This window comes from Podarcis gaigeae (assembly GCF_964106915.1).
Source record: "Podarcis gaigeae genome assembly, chromosome: 5".
NCBI classification, from domain to species: Eukaryota; Metazoa; Chordata; class Lepidosauria; order Squamata; family Lacertidae; genus Podarcis; species Podarcis gaigeae.
The window spans coordinates 89,365,351-89,384,222 of record NC_139681.1 but is presented as its reverse complement, the minus strand read 5'-3'; the positions used below and the strand labels follow the sequence as shown (position 1 = coordinate 89,384,222).

The window sequence follows — 18,872 nt, the reverse complement described above, 5'->3', positions numbered from 1 at the left end:
ACTGGCATGACAACCCGATTCCCAATGATAGGGAATCTGCCTGAAAAAGCTCTCCAGTCTTGTGGTCGGAATAGTTTCTTTTTCCCTAAGACCTGGAATTCCAGGGCCATCCATGCCCTCGGGTTACATACACTTCAGGTTACATATTATTGTTTGTATACAGTGGTACCTCGGGTTAAGTACTTAATTTGTTCCGGAGGTCCGTACTTAACCTGAAACTGTTCTTAACCTGAAGCACCACTTTAGCTAATGGGGCCTCCTGCTGCTGCCGCAGCAAATTCTGTTCTTATCCCGAAGCAAAGTTCTTAACCCAAGGTAATATTTCTGGGTTAGTGGAGTGTGTAACCTGAAGCCTATGTAACCTGAAGCGTATGTAACCCGAGGTACCACTGTATAGGGGGCTCGTCAACCTGGAAAGGGAGCTCATCTAGGAGAAGATATCCGCCTTGAGAAGAAAAGGCTAAAGGGTAAACCCTGCACAGATCCAGTTCCTAAGACAGTTGACTGGTGCCATGTATGCCTCCGTCCCGCAACTCTGCAGCCCAGCTGGTGCCAGACATATCGCTCCGCTTTCCTTTGGGCCCCGAGGCCACGATTGGGGTCTTGTCGTCTGGGCAACCCAGGATCTGCATACATGCTGCCCCAGCTTCCGCCCCAGGTTTCCGCTAACAGAGCGGTTTGGCTTCATCCCCAGAGGTGCACTCCATGATCTCTTGAGACAGACGGGTGCCAATAACCAAAGGGTGCCAACTTGAATAAAATATTGGGGGTGGGAGCATAGCCACCCCACATATGCACACCGTCTGAATGGCAGCGCACATCAACTTTAGGGGGCAGCCTGGGTGAAATGAAAGTAGCCGGGGGGGGGGATTTGCCTCCAACTCTGCTATTGGGCAACCCCAAGGTCAAGGGCGGGGTCTCCCCTAAGACGTTGTTGGAGGCAGAGCAGTGGACTGTCTCTTTTTGCAAGGCATCTTCATTTGTTTACAGACAGATACTATTCAGTAACTTCACAGGACAATTGGCCCCGCATACCCATTCTGTCCTCGCCCTGCAACGCCTTTTTAGAGGGCCCCCATAGTTGTTTTTTTTTAAAAAAAAAAACACTGATCCTGAGTTCGCTCTTGCTTTAAAAACACATTGCAAAGTACTCTGTGCAGTGGTCAAAATTCATCATCGTCAGGACAGGTTTGTTTATGCTCCTGCCCTGAGATTATTGTTGCAAAATTTGACCTGTCATTTAAACTAACTAACTCTCTCTCTCTCTCTCTCTCTCTCTCTCTCTCTCTCTCATCCTCAACCTGCAAATCAGGATGGTACTTTGTTCGATGGTAGGCCGATAGAGTCCCTCTCGCTGATAGACGCCGTGATGCCCGATGTGGTGCAGACGAGACAGCAGGCCTACAGGGACAAACTCGCCCAGCAACAGGCGGCGGCCGCTGCGGCGGCGGCTCCGACAAACCAGCAGGGGTCTGCGAAGAATGGCGAAAACACTGCAAACGGCGAGGAAAATGGAGCCCACACTCTAGCAAGTAAGTAAGCCGGCATGCAAGAAGGATTAGGTGGCTGTGCTCTTGCCGTTAAGTTCTGAATTTCACGCAGAGCCGTCTGCATGAAGCATCTCCATATGCTGCTGCTTCCTGGTATTTGAGCGAACAAATTTGGCTATGTGATCGGGACACGGCCGCACCAAATGTTTGTAAACATTTGAAAGGGGGGGGCTTGGGGGGGGTTGGACAGTGTTGCTCAAAGCACCATGTTCCCAGCGCGTGCACACTTTTATCTGCAACGTTTCCCAGCTGTTGCAGTTTGTTGGAAAACACCAAGGGGTTCCTGCTAGAACTCCAATCATCCTCCGGTATGCGCAACACTGGAAAAGGCATCTCCCTTCTTCTCCAGTGCGCTCAGCAACATAAACCAGCTTGATTTATGCACACTAATCATCTAGCATAACACAGCAAGAAACGTGAAACATAGTAGTCTAATATACTATTTATTTACACACTATGTACAGACTACAGCATAATGGTGACCGTTCTCTTCTGCTCCGAGAGCACAAACAGAACAAAGCACAGTGGTACCTCCGGTTACGTACTTAATTTGTTCTGGAGGTTCGTTCTTAACCTGAAACTGTTCTTAACCTGAAGCACCACTTTAGCTAATGGGGCCTCCTGCTGCCGCTGTGCTGCCGCCACACGATTTCCGTTCTCATCCTGAAGCAAAGTTCTTAACCCAAGGTACTATTTCTGGGTTAGCGGAGTCTGTAACCTGAAGCGTATGTAACCCGAGGTACCACTGTAAAAGCAAAAGTACATTACAAAGTACTTACAGCGGAAGAGAGATAAGGCTGTCTTCCGTTCCCACAGTCTTCTCAGACAGGCATGTGAATTATATCAGTCACAAAATGCAGCATTGGAAGAGTGAAATTACTGTTGCAATTCCTACGATTGCGGAACATTTTTCAGCCAGCAGAATCGCATCTGGGCAAGTTTGCCTCCATTGAAGGTCCCAGACACAAAGCACATTCTTCACGAAACACAGTCAAAATCCTAAATTCAGGCTTAGCAGAGTCCCACCTTGTGTGGCCTGCTTCTTATTTACTACTGTGCCCACAGTCTACTGATTTATTTTAAACCTGCAAAGCAAAACCATATGCTTGGTTCTCAACAGTTGAAGCAAAACTGTTGACTGATCCTGAGTTCGCTCTTGCTTTAAAAACACACACAAAAGCGCCTTGCAGGATCAGACCAGCATTGTTTGCAAGGGTCCCAGCAGCAAGCTGGCCTCTGCTGGCAGTGGAAGGTTAACTGTGAGCCCAAGCTCTCCCCTAAAGTATGCTTCCAACACTTGGCTATTATTTGCATTGGTAAACCTGCAGAAATGCACGTTCTCTTTAAAACTAATGTCTCCATTCCTTTCCATGTTTGGATTTAGAAGCCAGGGTGATTGTTGGTGCTTTCCCGCCCTTCTTTTTTTGCTTGTTAACTGTGAGTTGCCGCTTATGCTAGAAATCCAGACTACTGGTCTAAAGATAATGTGATTTACCAGCCACCCCTACTGGCTGCAAACGCAAATGATACCTGCTCTCTGTCTGCCTTTGCAGAAAGAAGGATTTATGTAGCTTCTGTATCCAGTGCGAGGGATACTGAGATGACTTGGGGGAAAAGCTGCCCCTCTACCCTCTGTCTTGCATGTGTGCTTTTTGCAGAAGGTCACTCTTAAATTAGTTACCAGACTTGCAAAGGTTGTACATAGATCTCCATAATAGGAAGTGGATTGCATTTGCTAACCATAACTTTCTGTCCTTGGCTCCCTTGGCTTAATCTGATTTCACCTTTTGGAGTTTCAATATCCTTTTGAAATACTAGAAAAATGTCGCCACCAGCTTAGACTCAAAACTGTTGACTTTTGCTTGTTTAAACCGACATGCCAATGTGAATTCCATGCCAAAGTAAATAAAGAAACTTACTGTACCTTGTCATGATTAGCCACTGGTTTGCGACACACCTCCGTGGAGTTAGTTGAAGATGGCAAAATGATCTGTATGGGGATAGGAGAGTTTTCCATTACAGCGTGTCAGGGAACTGCCATCGGAGGGACAGGTGGTGGACAGGCTCCAGGAGAATAGGAGAGAATCTGCAGCAGAGGAAGGAACCAGCAGGGGGAGTGCAGGAGTCACAGCGGAGGGGAGGCTCTGGGATACTTCTAGTGAGAATAGCGAAGAGGTAACAAAACCCCCATTAGGAACTCCCACCCTTCGCCGGAAACTGTCACGCAGAGAGTCACGAAGGCGCATGTCCGTCAAACAGCTTTTATGTTGGCGTAAATTCCGTAGACGCCCACTGTCAGATTCTACCAGCGACTGACGGAGTCATGCTTTGGGGGCTCCGTTAGTGCCTCGGTTTGGATGACCAGCCAAACCCCAGAGGAATCAAGCTTTTACGCACAAGCAGCTCACTATCCCATCATAGCAATCTGACAGTCTTTGAAAGCAGCTTGTGCAAGCAGAGGGCATCATGAGCGAACCAGCCGGAACCGGAGGAGCTGGAGCAGGTCCAAGCCTGGAAGAAAGGTACAGGGCGTTGGAGGTCCAGCTGGCGCTGCAAACGGCGAGGCTCGAGGAGAGGAGGGCTCAAGATGCGGATAAAGGGAAAACCACCCCACTTGCCAGACGGGTGCCTGGATTGGTGCAGAAATTTGGGGGGGATCCCAGGAACTATCAAGCCTTTAGGACAGAGATGCAATATGCTCTCAATCTACTGTTTGATGACTTCCCCGATGAGAACTCTAGAGTGGCGTACGTGATTGGCCATCTAGAGGGAGGGGCGAAGGACTGGGTTCGGCCCCTGATGGCAGCCAATAATGAAATCTTAAAGGACACTATGAAGTTTTTTCGCGCCATGGACTTGATGTTTTCCAGCGAGATCGAGCAGGGGGTGGTGCGCAGACAGTTAATGGCGTGTAAACAGGGGAGCCGATCTGTACGTGAGTACTGGACTGAGTTCACCATGCTGATTCATAGACTAGGGTGGGACCTTGCTAGTGAACCTATTCAAATGCTGTTTGAAGAAGGTCTCTCTCCGGCAGTGAAAGATGAACTTTCCCGGGCGCCTAGGGCGGAGTCTATGGATCAGCTGACTAAATCAGCGCTGTCCATAGGAGCACGCCAGGAGGCTAGAGCTATGGAAAAGCGGGAAGGAAAGGGGGAACGTTGGAAGGACTTCCGCATTCCAGAGATTCCGGAGCAGCCTTTCCCGCCAGCAGAGCCGATGGAACTTGGAACAGCGCGCGCGCGCGCAGTTTCAAACACCAGTGAAGGGCGGAAGAAGGAGGGAAAGAGCGGCAAGAGATGCTATCTCTGCCAACAGCCAGGTCACTTTGCCAGAGTCTGTCCGCAAAGGAAGGAATGGCAAGGGATGGCGGGAACTGTTGGGGGGAAGGAGGAAGAAGAAATCACGGAGCAAGTAAAAGCCAACGCCTGGTTGCCAACATCAGGGCACAGCAGCCAGGCCAGGGAGTAGTGAATGTGCCCATGCCGGAACCTCCAAAACCAGCGCTTGTGATAGAGGTGTTGCTGGAACTGGCAAACGGACACCCACTGAAGATAAAAGCGCTATTGGATTCAGGTAGCTCATGTAATTTCATGAGTAAGGAGTTTGCAGCTGAACACCAGATACAGACTATCCCATTAAGTAAGCCTTTGCAGGTTACCACGATTGATGGGAGGGAGCTGTTGGGAGGAGAAGTGAACCAACAAACTGTACCAATGATAATGAGGGTGGCAAGACACACAGAACTGATAGCGTTTAACGTAGCCACCTTGGGAGGAGCTCCTATTATCTTGGGAATGAGCTGGCTGGCACTACACGATCCGCTAGTAGGCTGGCATCAGAGAGTGGTTTCCTTTGGATCAGCACATTGCCTAGAACACTGCAAGGAGGGAGAGGCTCAGGCAGGGGCCAGGGCCACTCTAGCAGGGATGGAAGTGATGGACAAGGGGAGGGTGCCACCACAATACGCTGACTTGATTGACGTATTCAGCGAAAAAGAAGCAGATAAACTGCCCCCGCACAGACCCTTTGACTGTCAAATTAACTTACTCCCAGGAGCACAATTGCCAGTGGGCAAGCTGTATGCAATGTCAGACAGTGAGATGCAGGAGTTAAGGGAGTTCATTGACAAGAACCTCAAGCGAGGTTTCATCAGAGAGTCACGAGCGGTGGGGAGCAGCCCAGTGTTCTTTGTGGACAAAAAAAACACGGGCAGGCCCAGGCTTGTATGTGATTTCAGGGCCCTAAATGCAGTGTCAGAACCAGTGACTTTCCCTATGCCTAGAATTGATGACATTCTAACACGGGTGAGAAAAGGGAAAATTTTTACCAAGCTGGACCTTAGGGGGGCATATAACTTGATACGTGTGAGAAAGGGGGATGAGTGGAAGACCACTATGTTCACCCCCTTGGGGGCTTTTGAGTACCGGGTTATGCCTTTCGGATTACAAGCGGGCTCCGCCTGCTTTCAATCATTCATGAATCACGTCCTGGGGCCACTGCTCTACAAGAACTGCGTAGCGTTCTTAGATGACGTCCTGGTGTACTCAGAGAATGAGGAGCAGCATGTGCGAGATGTAAGAGAGGTACTGAGCAAGCTACGAGAAAACCGGCTGTGGGTGAAACTGGAGAAGTGTCAGTTTCATACCAGGGAGGTGGAATTCCTGGGGTACCGGTTGTCTGACAAGGGATTGGCCATGGATCCCAGCAAGGTTCAAGCGGTACTGGAATGGAAAACACCAAAGACCAAGAAGGACGTGCAAAGGTTCCTGGGCTTCGGAAACTTCTATAGGAAGTTCATCAAAAACTTTGCCCATTTAACAGCGCCCATCACGGATTGTCTTAGTAGCAAAAAGAAATTTGTTTGGACGGAAGAAGCGCAGCGGGCGTTCGAACGTTTAAAGCAGGCGTTTGCGTCGGAAGAGCAACTTTTGCACGTGGATCTACAACAACCAATGAGAGTAGAGACTGACGCGTCAGACCGAGCGGTGGGGGCCGTTCTTCTCCAGCCGGGAAAAGATACGTCTGAATGGAGACCGTGTGCATTCTTCTCGCGGAAGTTGAACAAATCCGAGAGGAACTACACAGTATACGACCGAGAACTGCTCGCCATTCATGAAGCATTCCGGAAATGGCGGCACTTGCTGATTGGGGCGCAGCACAAGGTTCAAGTCCGAACTGACCACAAAAATCTGGAATACTGGAGAACAGCCCGAGTGCTGAACCAGAGACAAGTGCGATGGGCCCAGGAGTTCTCCAAATTCCACTTTGAGATTCGTTACGTGCCCGGCTCCGAGAACGTGAGGGCGGACGCTCTTTCCAGGAAACCTGAGTACTTAGAGGGGGAGGGAGCGCCTGAGGCAAGGCATGTAATCCCTGAAGACCGCTGGGTGTGTGGGGCGGCATTGGTGGGGCAGAGGGAACTGATAGAGGGTACTGAGAACGATGAATACGCCCAAGAGAAACTCAGAGAGCTCAGGAGGACAGAGGAGAACACAGGGGGGTTTGAAGAAAAGAACGGGGCATTGTATTACAAAGGGGCACTGTACATACCCGATGGGGAACTGAGGGGCAGAGTACTCAAGCAGTTGCATGACAGCCCCACAGCGGGACATTTTGGACAGCACAAAACCATGTGGTTGGTTACCAGGGAGTTTTGGTGGCCCAAGGTGAGGGAGGACGTACGGGAATATGTCAGGGGTTGCGACAGGTGCCAGCGAGCGAAAGGAGAGAGGGTGGCGCCAGCGGGGCTATTACAACCCTTACCCACGCCAGAAAGGCCATGGGAGGCAGTATCCATAGATTTTATGACGGACCTGCCAAAATCCAAAGGCAAAACAGCTGTCATGGTGGTGGTAGATCTATTAACCAAGATGTGTCATTTTATAGCTTGTTCACATGCGGTCACAGCGGAGGAAACCGCCAAGTTGTTTGTAGAACATATTTTTAGGTTGCATGGCGCCCCCTTGAGGGTTTTGAGCGACAGAGGGAAACAATTTACTTCCAGGTTCTGGAGGAAACTTATGAGCTTACTGCACGTAGAACTCAATTTCTCAACTGCCCGGCACCCAGAAACAAATGGGCAAGCGGAAAGGGCAAACGGGATTTTACAACAATACCTGAGGTGTTATGTAAAAGACAGAGAAAATGATTGGGTGGATAAGTTACCTCTAGCAGAATTTGCCTACAACAACGCGGAGAACGTGTCCACAGGGATGAGTCCCTTTCTGGCAAATTATGGGTGTCACCCCCGGGCATTCCCAGGAGAGGGAGGGGAGAGGTGGAGCGTGCCGGCGGCGGAATATTTTTTTGAAGAGATGGAAGCGATCCACCGTCAGCTTCAACTTAACTTAGAGAAAGCCAAGGAAGAATATAAGAAGCAAGCAGACAGAAATAGGAGGGAAGGTGAAACTATAAGGGTGGGAGACCGGGTGTGGTTATCCACCCAAGGACTACCGTTCAAGGGCGGGAGTAAGAAATTGAGACCCAAAAGATTGGGACCCTTTGAGGTCATACAGCAGGTCAACCCAGTAGCATTCAAACTCAGGCTGCCCAGTCACATGAAATTACACCCAGTATTTCACAGGTCATTACTGTCGCCGTACCGAGAGGGACGTGAGTGGGGGGAGCGTGAGAGAGAGGCCACCCAAACGCCCGTGATAGAAGAGAGAGAGCGCGACATGAACGTGGCAGGAATCATTGATTCCAGGTGGAAGGGGAATCAGGTGGAATATCTGGTAGAATGGGAGGGGGAAGTAGAGTCGGAAAACACTTGGGTACCAGCAGAGGTAGTCAATGACGAGGTCTTAATAGAAACATTTCATCAGCGTTTCCCAAGAAAACCGCAACCCGTAGCACGATTTAGAAGGGAACACTTTGGGACCACCGATGAGGAAGGAGAGTTTGAAGGGTTCCCAGAGTCAGGGGTGGGTGAGGAAGCCGACTCCGACGAAGAAGAGGAAGACGGGGAGAGAGACGGTACGCCGTGGCTAGAAGTGTTTGAATCCTCGGATGACGAGGAGAGTTCCTTCAGGGGCTTTCCGCCCTCACCGCCAGTGGGAGAGGAGGCGGGAGGGGGTGAAGGGGGCCCTGGGGGGGGAGGTGGATGTCAGGGAACTGCCATCGGAGGGACAGGTGGTGGACAGGCTCCAGGAGAATAGGAGAGAATCTGCAGCAGAGGAAGGAACCAGCAGGGGGAGTGCAGGAGTCACAGCGGAGGGGAGGCTCTGGGATACTTCTAGTGAGAATAGCGAAGAGGTAACAAAACCCCCATTAGGAACTCCCACCCTTCGCCGGAAACTGTCACGCAGAGAGTCACGAAGGCGCATGTCCGTCAAACAGCTTTTATGTTGGCGTAAATTCCGTAGACGCCCACTGTCAGATTCTACCAGCGACTGACGGAGTCATGCTTTGGGGGCTCCGTTAGTGCCTCGGTTTGGATGACCAGCCAAACCCCAGAGGGATCAAGCTTTTACGCACAAGCAGCTCACTATCCCATCATACAGCGTATGTTTAAATCAGAATTAAGGTGGTCTTGTCTTGCCCTCAGCCCTGCATCACCCTAGAAACCACCTCTTTAGCATAATAAAGTACACGAACAATGAAGATAAAAAATGCATGCGGTGACAAATACATAATTTGTATGCACACAAGAAATATTTTGGCTTTACTCTTAAGGCAATTTTTATTCACTGTTACTAAAACCTCCAAAGATCATGAGATAGCATGCGTACTTTATTGGGGCATATACAGAGTGCCCTTTCAACACGCCAGCGGAGTGTTCCAATGAAACAGAAAAACACCAGACAGTCCCTTTATGGGCAATATAAAGCAGATCCACAGCTTAGCAGTTACATACAGTTGTAGTACACGGTCTTTCCAGCAGCATACCTTCTTGCAGTGCTCCAACACAGACTAGGCTCTGGCCCAGGGCAGGAGCCAAGAGCAAACTTGCTTCAAACACAAGGGTATTTATACTTTAGATTGTGCTGAGTCACTCTCACATGCCTGCTGACTCACTCTCACATGGTTAACCAGTTGCAGGTGCAGGACAAGCATGCCCAAAATTAACCAGCACACCTAAATACCCCTTTCTTGTCCTTTTTTCTCTGCATCCTTATACATCAACATGGTTCCCCTAACTTGTATAATCAAAACAGTCCTCTGAGGTCAATTAAACAGGGAGGTTGTGACTGGTTACTCTGACCTTCATGGCCAGATAAGAGATAGAAATCCCCATCACTGCTAAGTCCAGCATTGTGTCCACTACATCACTCTGGATCTCCACTCCCAGGACCCTGTTTGATGGATTGAATGCAGTTCGGTTGCATCAACCTATAGAAAGGGCACATTGCTTCTGATGCTGAGGTGTAGGAGGGTGTGCCAGAAGGCCCAGTGATCTAGGGAAGCAGAGAAGAGCCCAACAGAGTATGTGCTCAGAGTCAATGGTTAGAGTGTGAAAACCTGCTGAAAACCAGTAGTGGTTGGTGGGACGGAGCAGCAATATTTTCCTTTTCCCTGGTGTCGCTATGCTTACGAGGAAGGGAGAGGCATCAGGGAGGTTGGTGCAGTGCAAGTGCACCAGCATGAGTGGCGGATTGGTTCTGCCGGTGCGTTTGCACTGTGCTGAAATTTCATTTCATTTCACTATTAAATAGTATATTGCTATGCTCAAGATGGGTTTGTAAGCTGAAGAAACAACAAAGCAGACTGCAGAGATCTCACACCCCTAATAATCTGATCCAATGAAGAAGTCGTTATAAAAACCTAACCTTAAAATAAGCAACATATGAAATAAAGCAATGTTAAATAATCCATTCGAATAGCGTTAAATTTATCAGCAAACACTAGTTACACAGCTCATACTTAACCATTACATCAAATAATTACTAAACTGCAATCAATTAAAATTATCGTCCAGTAGCAATGCATAAAATACCACGAAACATTCAAAACCACGAGAAAGGATCAAACTGAGAAGCAGGTCTGCCCGCTCTCTAAGTAGTGGTGCCGGAGAGAGGTCAGAGAAGCACTGCCCCCCTCCCTGCTGACTGCTGCTGCTCGAAACAGTTCCCTCTGGTCCATCAGCACTATATGTAAGATGGCGGTGGGGTCAGGGCAAAGATGTACCAAGCAACCAAGGTGTGCTGTCCATGGTCCTGCAGGCCAAAAGACAGGATTCAAGGAAGGAGCGGGTCCATAGTAACATACCTACTCCCTGTTGTTGTCCTCTGTTCTGCAGATAATCACACGGATATGATGGAAGTAGATGGCGACGTCGAAATCCCTTCTAACAAAGCAGTGGTGCTGCGTGGCCACGAATCAGAAGTATTCATCTGTGCGTGGAACCCTGTTTGCGACCTCCTGGCCTCTGGGTATGTTTCCCCTAAAGACATTTACAGACGCAGTTCTTTACTCTGGTTGCACAGCCTTTTCTTTAAGCACGAGAAGGCGGGGAGGCCGTCGACTGCACATCTGGCATCTGTTTGTTTTGTACAAAGAAGTTGAGTCTTTTTAGTTTTTAACTTCTTATCCGTGCAGAAAGTTCTTTTTTTAAAAAAACCAAAGGCAAAGAGAGGGAGAAAGGCAGAACTTACCTTAAAAACAAAATCAGTAAGCATGCTGTTCTGAGGCACCTGGTAGCCAACTTCCACAGCTTCAGAGCCAGTGTGGTGTAGTGGTTAAGAGCGGTGGACTTGTAATCTGGTGAACCGGGTTCACATCTCTGCTCCTCCACATGTAGCTTCTGGGTGACCTTGGACTAGTCACACTTCTCTGAAGTCTCTCAGCCCCACTCACCCCACAGAGTGTTTGTTATGGGGGAGGAAGGGAAAGGAGAATGTTAGCTGCTTTGAGACTCCTTAGAGTAGTGATAAAGCGGGGTATCAAATCCAAACTCTTCTTCAAAATCCCATGGGTGTTGTTGTTGTTTTTTTTTCATATCAAGAAGCATGCTTAAAGGAAAGTCTAACACCCAGAAGCACCTCACTGTTATAAAATATAAGCTCAGCCTAACACCCACCAAAATTCTGAAGCAATTGTGTTGGGTGGGGGGGACTCCCTGCGAAAAATGGAAGGCTCGCTTGCAGGGGAATAAATCTTTTGAAAAATTGGAGGCCAGCTTGTGGCACACGGCTACTTTATTTGCTAGTTGTCCCCATATATTTTGCACACTGCGACAGGTGGTTTGGTATCCTCCAGCTGTGGATACTTTAATTAGCCGTCCAGCTCTTCTCTGAAGACCCTGGGAATAGGACTGCTTGAATCGCACAATGGTGTCGACAAAGTGGCATATTTTAAAAAGGGGGGTTTTTTGTTCGTTTTGGCATAATTAACCGTAGCTTCTTGGCTCTTTGCAGTGGCGAAAGTGGTAAGCACATTATTTGGGGCAACGTAAAAGCATTCCCATTCAAAACAGCGGAATGAGGTCCGTGTAACGTTACTGCACACAAAGGAGAAATGTGAAAGACTGATTGGAACGTTTGTAGCAAAAAAGCCTGTAATTCTGGGAATGGTTGTGACCAGACAGTGTTACCCACACCTTTTGCTCTTGCAAGGTGGTGGTAAATTATTGGCTCAAAGAAGCCCATGATCCCTGTTTATTTTGCAGATCGGGAGATTCAACGGCAAGAATATGGAACCTTAGTGAAAACAGTACCAGTGGATCCACACAGCTGGTCCTTCGGCACTGTATACGAGAAGGGGGCCAAGATGTACCGAGCAACAAAGACGTGACTTCCCTAGATTGGAATGTAAGCAGAAACTCTCCGGTGCTCCAAACGTACTTTGCAAAACCCATATTTTCAGCTTCCAAGTTACAGTGGGCATCCACGGGAGGGATGAGGGAGTTCTTTTTTGAACTTTCCATTTAGAACTGTGAGTTGACCGTGTCCCTTTCGTCGCTGCTTTTAATGCCACTAATGCCCATGGTAACCAGTAAAACGCATACCTACTGAAAGGTCAACATTTGACGTAGCTGGGATATTATCTGGAAGGCTGAACCTTGCAACCCCATAAGGATTCAGGAAGCACATCAGCTCCCTGTTCTGCACAGAAGAGAACTTTCAAGACTCAGTGGGCTTTCAGAAGTGTTTTATTGTGTACCGGAGTTGTACACAGTAGGCATGCACAAGCCCTTGAGCGCACTCAAATCAGCTGTCTGGGCAAAGAAGCTAAAGGCAAGAAATGCAAAAGAGCAAGTAAAGTTACAAGTGAGCTTTATAATAGTCCCAGATCAGCATCAGAGAAGCATAACAAAGAAAAAAACCAAAGGTGTAGGTCAGCGGGTTGGGAACTCAGAACTCTCATGGCCAAGAGTCAGGGATGATGGGATTGCAGTTCAACAATATCTGGTGGGTGTCAGGTTCTCCAGACCTGGAAAAAGTCGAAGAGGGGTATCTTGGTGAAGAGACCTTAAATGGATTCCGCACCGCACCACCCCCATCGGTGCAATAAAGGCTCACCCTGGAATAGTATTGGAACAGGCTTTAAGAAAACCTGTTGGTAGTAATCTGGTGAACTGGGTTCGCTTTCCCGCTCCTCCAAATGCAGCTGCTGGGTGACCTTGGGCCAGTCACACTTCTCTGAAGTCTCTCAGCCCCACTCACCTCACAGAGTGTTTGTTGGGGAGGAGGGGAAAGGAGATTGTTAGCCGCTTTAATACTCCTTAGGGTAGTGATAAAGCGGGATATCAAATCCAAACTCCTCTTCTTCTTTTGCCCCACAGAGCGAAGGTACGCTTCTAGCAACAGGGTCATACGATGGATTTGCAAGGATATGGACTAAAGATGGTGAGCACATGGTTTTTCAGTTGTCTTCTTTTTTCTTTCTTTTGTAATTTTGTGTAATTTTGTTCCAGTGTCCTTTTTTCTTCTCTTGTGCATAGTATAATTTGTTTCAATCTTTCGTTTTCCCATTTTTAGAATTGTAATAAATGCCCTCTTTATTGTCCAGGTAATCTCGCCAGCACGTTAGGGCAACATAAAGGTCCTATATTTGCATTAAAATGGAACAAAAAGGGCAACTTCATATTGAGCGCAGGCGTGGACAAGGTAAGACAGCATCTGGCTTATTCAGTAATCCCATTTCGGCGAGATCAAATTATGGGGCGCACCAAACAGGTTTAGATTTGAAAACTCAACAGAAAAAAGACAGTAAGGCCATGTGAGAGCCTCTCTGGGTTTGGAAACAACCATCTTCACTATGCCTTAATATAGCAGGTGACTTATGAGCATTCTTGACAACAAGTGTGGTCTCTTAATACTAGTGGAAATTGCAGTTCGCTCAAGTATGGTGGGGGCGAACTGTCAAATGGCGAACTTCTGAGAGCAAGTGAACATTCCCAAGGCTGGAGCAGCTTAAGATGAGACCAGACAAATATATGGAGAATCTTAGAGAACATTCCCTGCAGTTTATGCATGACGTCCCCTTGGATTTCCCTTTTCTTGCTTATGGGCTCCTTTATGCATTTTGCAGCAGGAAACCCAAATTTGCTATGCTGTGTGTACTCGACAGGGAACTGCCACTGATCTCCCTGACCCAAGAGGACAAATGTATGTTTCACATTCACAGGAAGTTTTAAGCAGATGCTTGAAGCATTTAGTCTTATCAGTTGGTTTGAATCACTTAAAAAGCTTTTGACCAGTTGAAAAGGTGCCCTCAATTAACTGGGCAGCAGGATGATGATAATATTAATAAGAAGAAGTTATTATCACTTACAGCAAAAATAATATTAAATACATTAACTTGGAAAATCCACATCACAAGGCCATTATGGGAAATGCTATGTAGGTAATCCAGTCTGATGTAACTTTGCCAAATAAATGCACTCGTGGGATCTCTCTGAAAATGGCAATCGGGATAGTACTTTTAAATAAATTAAGGGATCCCTGTGTCGTTTTCTCAGCACAGAAAGGAAGGAAAGGGAGCACATGAGCCTAAAGCTTGTGGATTCCAATTTTGTCCTGGGTAAAATCACTGTGTGTGTGTGTGTGTGTGTGTGTGTGTGTGTGTGTGAGAGAGAGAGAGAGAGAGAGAGAGAGAGAGAGAGAGAGATTTATCAAACGGCCAGAAGTCATCCTCTTTGCAGGAGCTCTTAATCTTACGAACATGAAGGTTTACTAGTCATTATCATTGGTTTACTAGTCATTGTCACAGTGAAGGCAAACAACTTTTGAACCTTGCACAAAGGAAAGGGAGCTTGTGTTAGATTTAGAGTGGATAAGCAGCTCGTGGAGAAAGGGTTTAGCATGCTCTTTACTTCACATCACCCACCCCTGAAGCCGCTTTTGGAGCAGGAGGGAGCTGTTGGTGTGCAAATAATGTGTCGGGCACTAAGTGGTTAGCTGAAGGCAGGCGCTGCAGCCTGCAAATATTTGAAGGGAGATGAGCTAATTAGGAGATTACAGACGAGTAATATGGATATTAGGAACTGCTTTCTAATAATGCAAACTTGTAAGCTGCACCTGTCTGGTAGATAAAATTTTGCTTGGGGCATTTTTAAATAGCAAACCTACAAAACATACAATCTGAATAATGCCGGTTTGGCAGACTTTAGCAACGAGTGAGATCAACAAAAGCAATTTTATGGTCTTTTGCTGTTTGTTTGTTTGTTTTAATTCAGACCACAATTATTTGGGATGCACATACTGGAGAAGCCAAACAGCAGTTTCCTTTCCATTCTGGTACGTATTTCTTTTCAAAGAAGCAATTAGTTTTGAAAACTAGGGGAGGGACAATTAACAGTGGAAGACACTGCCTTTTAAGGCTCAGTTGGTCTTGATTAAAATCAAGATTATCCATACCCCTTTTAAAAAAAAAAAAAAAAAAAAGCAAGCACGACTGTGCACAAAATCTCTTTGCTACATTATCAAAAGAAGATATATTTAGTACACAATCCATTGCACCTTTCATTTGAGTTGGTATGACTTTTGAAAACCTGCAGATGGAACCACCTTGTTAAATCCCGAGTCTCTGGCATGTCAATTCAGATCTCATCTTCCTCTGGCCTTGCCCTCTTCCAAAGAGCCATCTGGGCTAATTTTTGTATTCCTCCTCGGTTAAATCTGCATTGTTTACGGATGACACAGTCTCGTCTTGACCCTCGGGTCTCAGGATCTATTATTAGAGAGTAATGATTTTAAGTTTCTGCTTGATGCAGAACATCTTAACATGATAAAAGGATGTCACATAGAGGAGGGAGAAAGGTTGTTTTCTGCTGCTCCAGAGAAGCGGACACAGAGCAATGGATCCAAACTACAAGAAAGGAGATTCCACCTAAACATTAGGAAGAACTTCCTGACAGTAAGAGCTGTTCGACAGTGGAATTTGCTGCCAAGGAGTGTGGTGGAGTCTCCTTCTTTGGAGGTCTTTAAGCAGTAGCTTGACAACCATATGTCAGGAGTGCTCTGATGGTGTTTCCTGCTTGGCAGGGGGTTGGACTCGATGGCCCTTGTGGTCTCTTCCAACTCTATCATTCTATGATCTTAATCTTGGGGTCCTGGGTTCAAGCCCTATGTTGGGCGAAAGATTCCTGCATTGCAGCGGGTTGGACTGTAGAAGACCTTCGTGGTCCCTTCCAACTCCATGATTTTATGGTTTTCCAACCTAAAATATAATCAGTCCTGAGCAGTAGGTTAGGCTGGGCAATATCTCCCTAAATATATGTTTCCATTGAGCTTTATGGCTGAGCAGCAATTTGAACCTGGATTTCCCATATCCACGCTGCTTCCTTGTTCCACCAAGTGCCTTGTCCAGGTGAAATGGGGGCCAAGATGACAGTCCCTTCTGCACTAGCTTTGCATCATCCAAGGCCTGTGGCGTTGGGGAGAGGGGCTGTGATGACACACATCCTTATAAACATCAAAGGCTTCCAGGCATGTGCATAGAGACCTCCATCCAGAGTCCATTTCATTTCACTTTTAATTTGTTTACCGCCTTTGTATATTGCAAGTCCATTTACAAACTGAAGAAAATGTACAACACACATCACACATCTTGTAGCAATCCGTTCCCATGCAAATAAGTCATAATAAAAATATGACTTTAAATAAACAACTTACATCAAATAAAGTACAAACAAAACGCCTTGCGAGTCGAACGTTTTGGCTCCCGAACGCCGCAAACCCGGAAGTGAGTGTTCCGGTTTGCGAACGTTCTTTGGAACCCGAACACCCGACGCGGCTTCCGGTTGGCTGCAGACGCTTCCTGCAACCAATTGAAAGCCGCGCCTTGGTTCCCAAACGTTTTGGAAGTCGAACGGACTTCCGGAACAGATTCCGTTCGACTTCCAATGTAACACTGTGTAGTATGCAGTAATTTGTTAGAATATAACAGCAGACTTTAAAATGAATTTGCAGAATATCAGCAAATAATAATTAAGCAGAAATTCACTCTCGACAATTGCAATGAATCGTTACTTAAATTATCATCAGTAAAAATAACAGCAAAATTGCAATACATAAAAATACGACAGTACAGTGGTACCTCCGGTTACGAACTTAATCCGTTCCAGAGGTCCGCTCTTAACCTGAAACTGTTCTTAACATGAGGCACGCTTTCACTAATGGGGCCTCCCACTGCTGCCGTGCCAAAGGCACGCAACTTCCGCTCACATCCCAGGGCAAAGTTTGCAACCAGGAGCATCTACTTCCGGTTTAGTGGAGCTTGTTACCCGAAGTGTTTGTAAGGAGGACGGTACATCCCGAGGATCCACTGTATATAAGAACCATATAGAAAGATGAAATTGAGCGAGAAGGGCAAACTCCTCTGAATTTTACATTCTGCTCTGCTCTAGGCTAATGCCTTGATACCGTTTGCACATGAATACAGGGGGGTGGTTATGTTTCTGCTTAACGTTTTGTCTGTCTCGTCTGTCAATAGCACCAGCGTTAGATGTTGACTGGCAGAGCAACAACACATTCGCCTCCTGTAGCACAGATATGTGTATTCACGTCTGTAAACTAGGCCAGGATAAGCCCATCAAAACCTTCCAGGGCCACACCGTAAGTATAGTTCTGTTCTGTTTTTAAAGCAATGTTCCACTTGTTTAGTATAAGCTGCACATATGGAGCAAAGTTAAGAGATGTGATCCTGTTGCCGGATGGCTCAGAGCTTTCCTGCTGCCGTGTCACCTCAACCTAACGCCATATGTTACTTCCAGGAAGGACCTGCACCCCCCAAGCTGCAGTTCCCATAAGATCACAGCGTTTCCCGTCAGTTCATGAGAGATCTGTTCCAGATTCCAGGCATGGATTCTTGGATTGTTTTGAAAGTTGTCAGTACTTTACAGATTCTTACGTTAGCTCAGCCGGTTGTAAGGGGAGGCATAGCCTGTGTGTGCCCCATATAGCTTTTGTGTTGACTGTACAATTTGCACAGGCAAAGATGGTGCCATGGTGCTGTTACTAAGCTAAGCATCTTTCCTCCAAAGGAGGCCCCATTGAATTAGCAAACCTTTTCGTAAGTGTGCTTTGGATGCAATCTGAGTGGTAATGGGCCAAGCCCAATAGAGCCTGCTGTATCCATTGCCTGTCTCTGAATAATTTCAAGCCAGACATGTTCCATCAAATTTCAGCACTGTTCCTTCTGGATTAATGCTGCTGCCGTGTTGTCGCTGAATTGGAAGAGCCTTGCCTTTTATTTCCCCGTCCTCTTATGTGGGAGACATCAACTTCCCTCTTGCTCTTAAATTTCAGAATGAAGTTAACGCAATCAAATGGGATCCCACTGGTAACCTTCTGGCATCTTGTTCCGATGACATGACTTTAAAGGTAAAATGTACAACACCGGGTGATCTGGGTTTATAATAAACTACTTGTGCTATACTTTTTCAGTCACGTTCTTAGGTGGAGTTTATCGCTATGTATCCAAGAAGGCTTTAGCCTTCTTTTGACTGGCAATGTTGTTAGTCGTCTTAGGCAAAATGGGACGTGGAGTCTTATAACACCATCAGAAACATCTTGCTGGAACAGCCCATCAAGTCAAATCTCCTTTTGGATGCCCCCATTCTCTTGCTTGTGACAGGAATCGGCCTAAAATCCTAGGCGCTCCATGTCCTGATGAATAGCAGAGTTGCAGAAACGTATATTTGGAGTGAATACGTCTTGGAAGTAATAAAACATGCAGAATCAAAGGTCCATCAGTAAAAGAGGAATTTTTCACGAAAGGCAAAAAAATACACGGAAGGCAAAACACACACACACAACTTCAGAGAAATCTGCAAACGTTCAAGGTCGAAAATGAAAGTAAGAAAGAATTACCAATTCGCTGAGCGCACAAATTTATCTATCTCAGCGTGACCTTGAGATAGCCAAAACATAAAAC

General features: G+C 46.9%; 1 protein-coding gene and 1 long non-coding RNA gene across 6 annotated transcripts in view; one reads left to right on the top strand and one right to left on the bottom strand.

Annotated features, from left to right (window-relative positions):
• LOC310845141 overlaps positions 1–10,183 on the bottom strand; it is a 35,906-nt gene extending 25,723 nt beyond the window's left edge. The window contains exons 1-2 of the long non-coding RNA XR_014564507.1: positions 9,409–10,183; positions 3,475–3,540 (exon numbers count right to left, since the gene is read on the bottom strand). This is a non-coding gene — a long non-coding RNA (uncharacterized lncRNA). The remainder of the gene's footprint in view (positions 1–3,474; positions 3,541–9,408) is intronic.
• Positions 1–18,872, top strand: part of TBL1XR1 (TBL1X/Y related 1) — a 178,862-nt gene that overhangs the window by 146,228 nt on the left and 13,762 nt on the right. For all 5 annotated transcript variants that reach the window (XM_083739633.1, XM_083739637.1, XM_083739636.1 and 2 more), the window contains exons 5-12: positions 1,313–1,532; positions 10,792–10,924; positions 12,160–12,301; positions 13,276–13,339; positions 13,503–13,600; positions 15,172–15,232; positions 17,430–17,551; positions 18,245–18,319. In XM_083739633.1, coding sequence (XP_083595759.1) covers positions 1,313–1,532; positions 10,792–10,924; positions 12,160–12,301; positions 13,276–13,339; positions 13,503–13,600; positions 15,172–15,232; positions 17,430–17,551; positions 18,245–18,319 — 915 coding nt within the window. The remainder of the gene's footprint in view (positions 1–1,312; positions 1,533–10,791; positions 10,925–12,159; positions 12,302–13,275; positions 13,340–13,502; positions 13,601–15,171; positions 15,233–17,429; positions 17,552–18,244; positions 18,320–18,872) is intronic.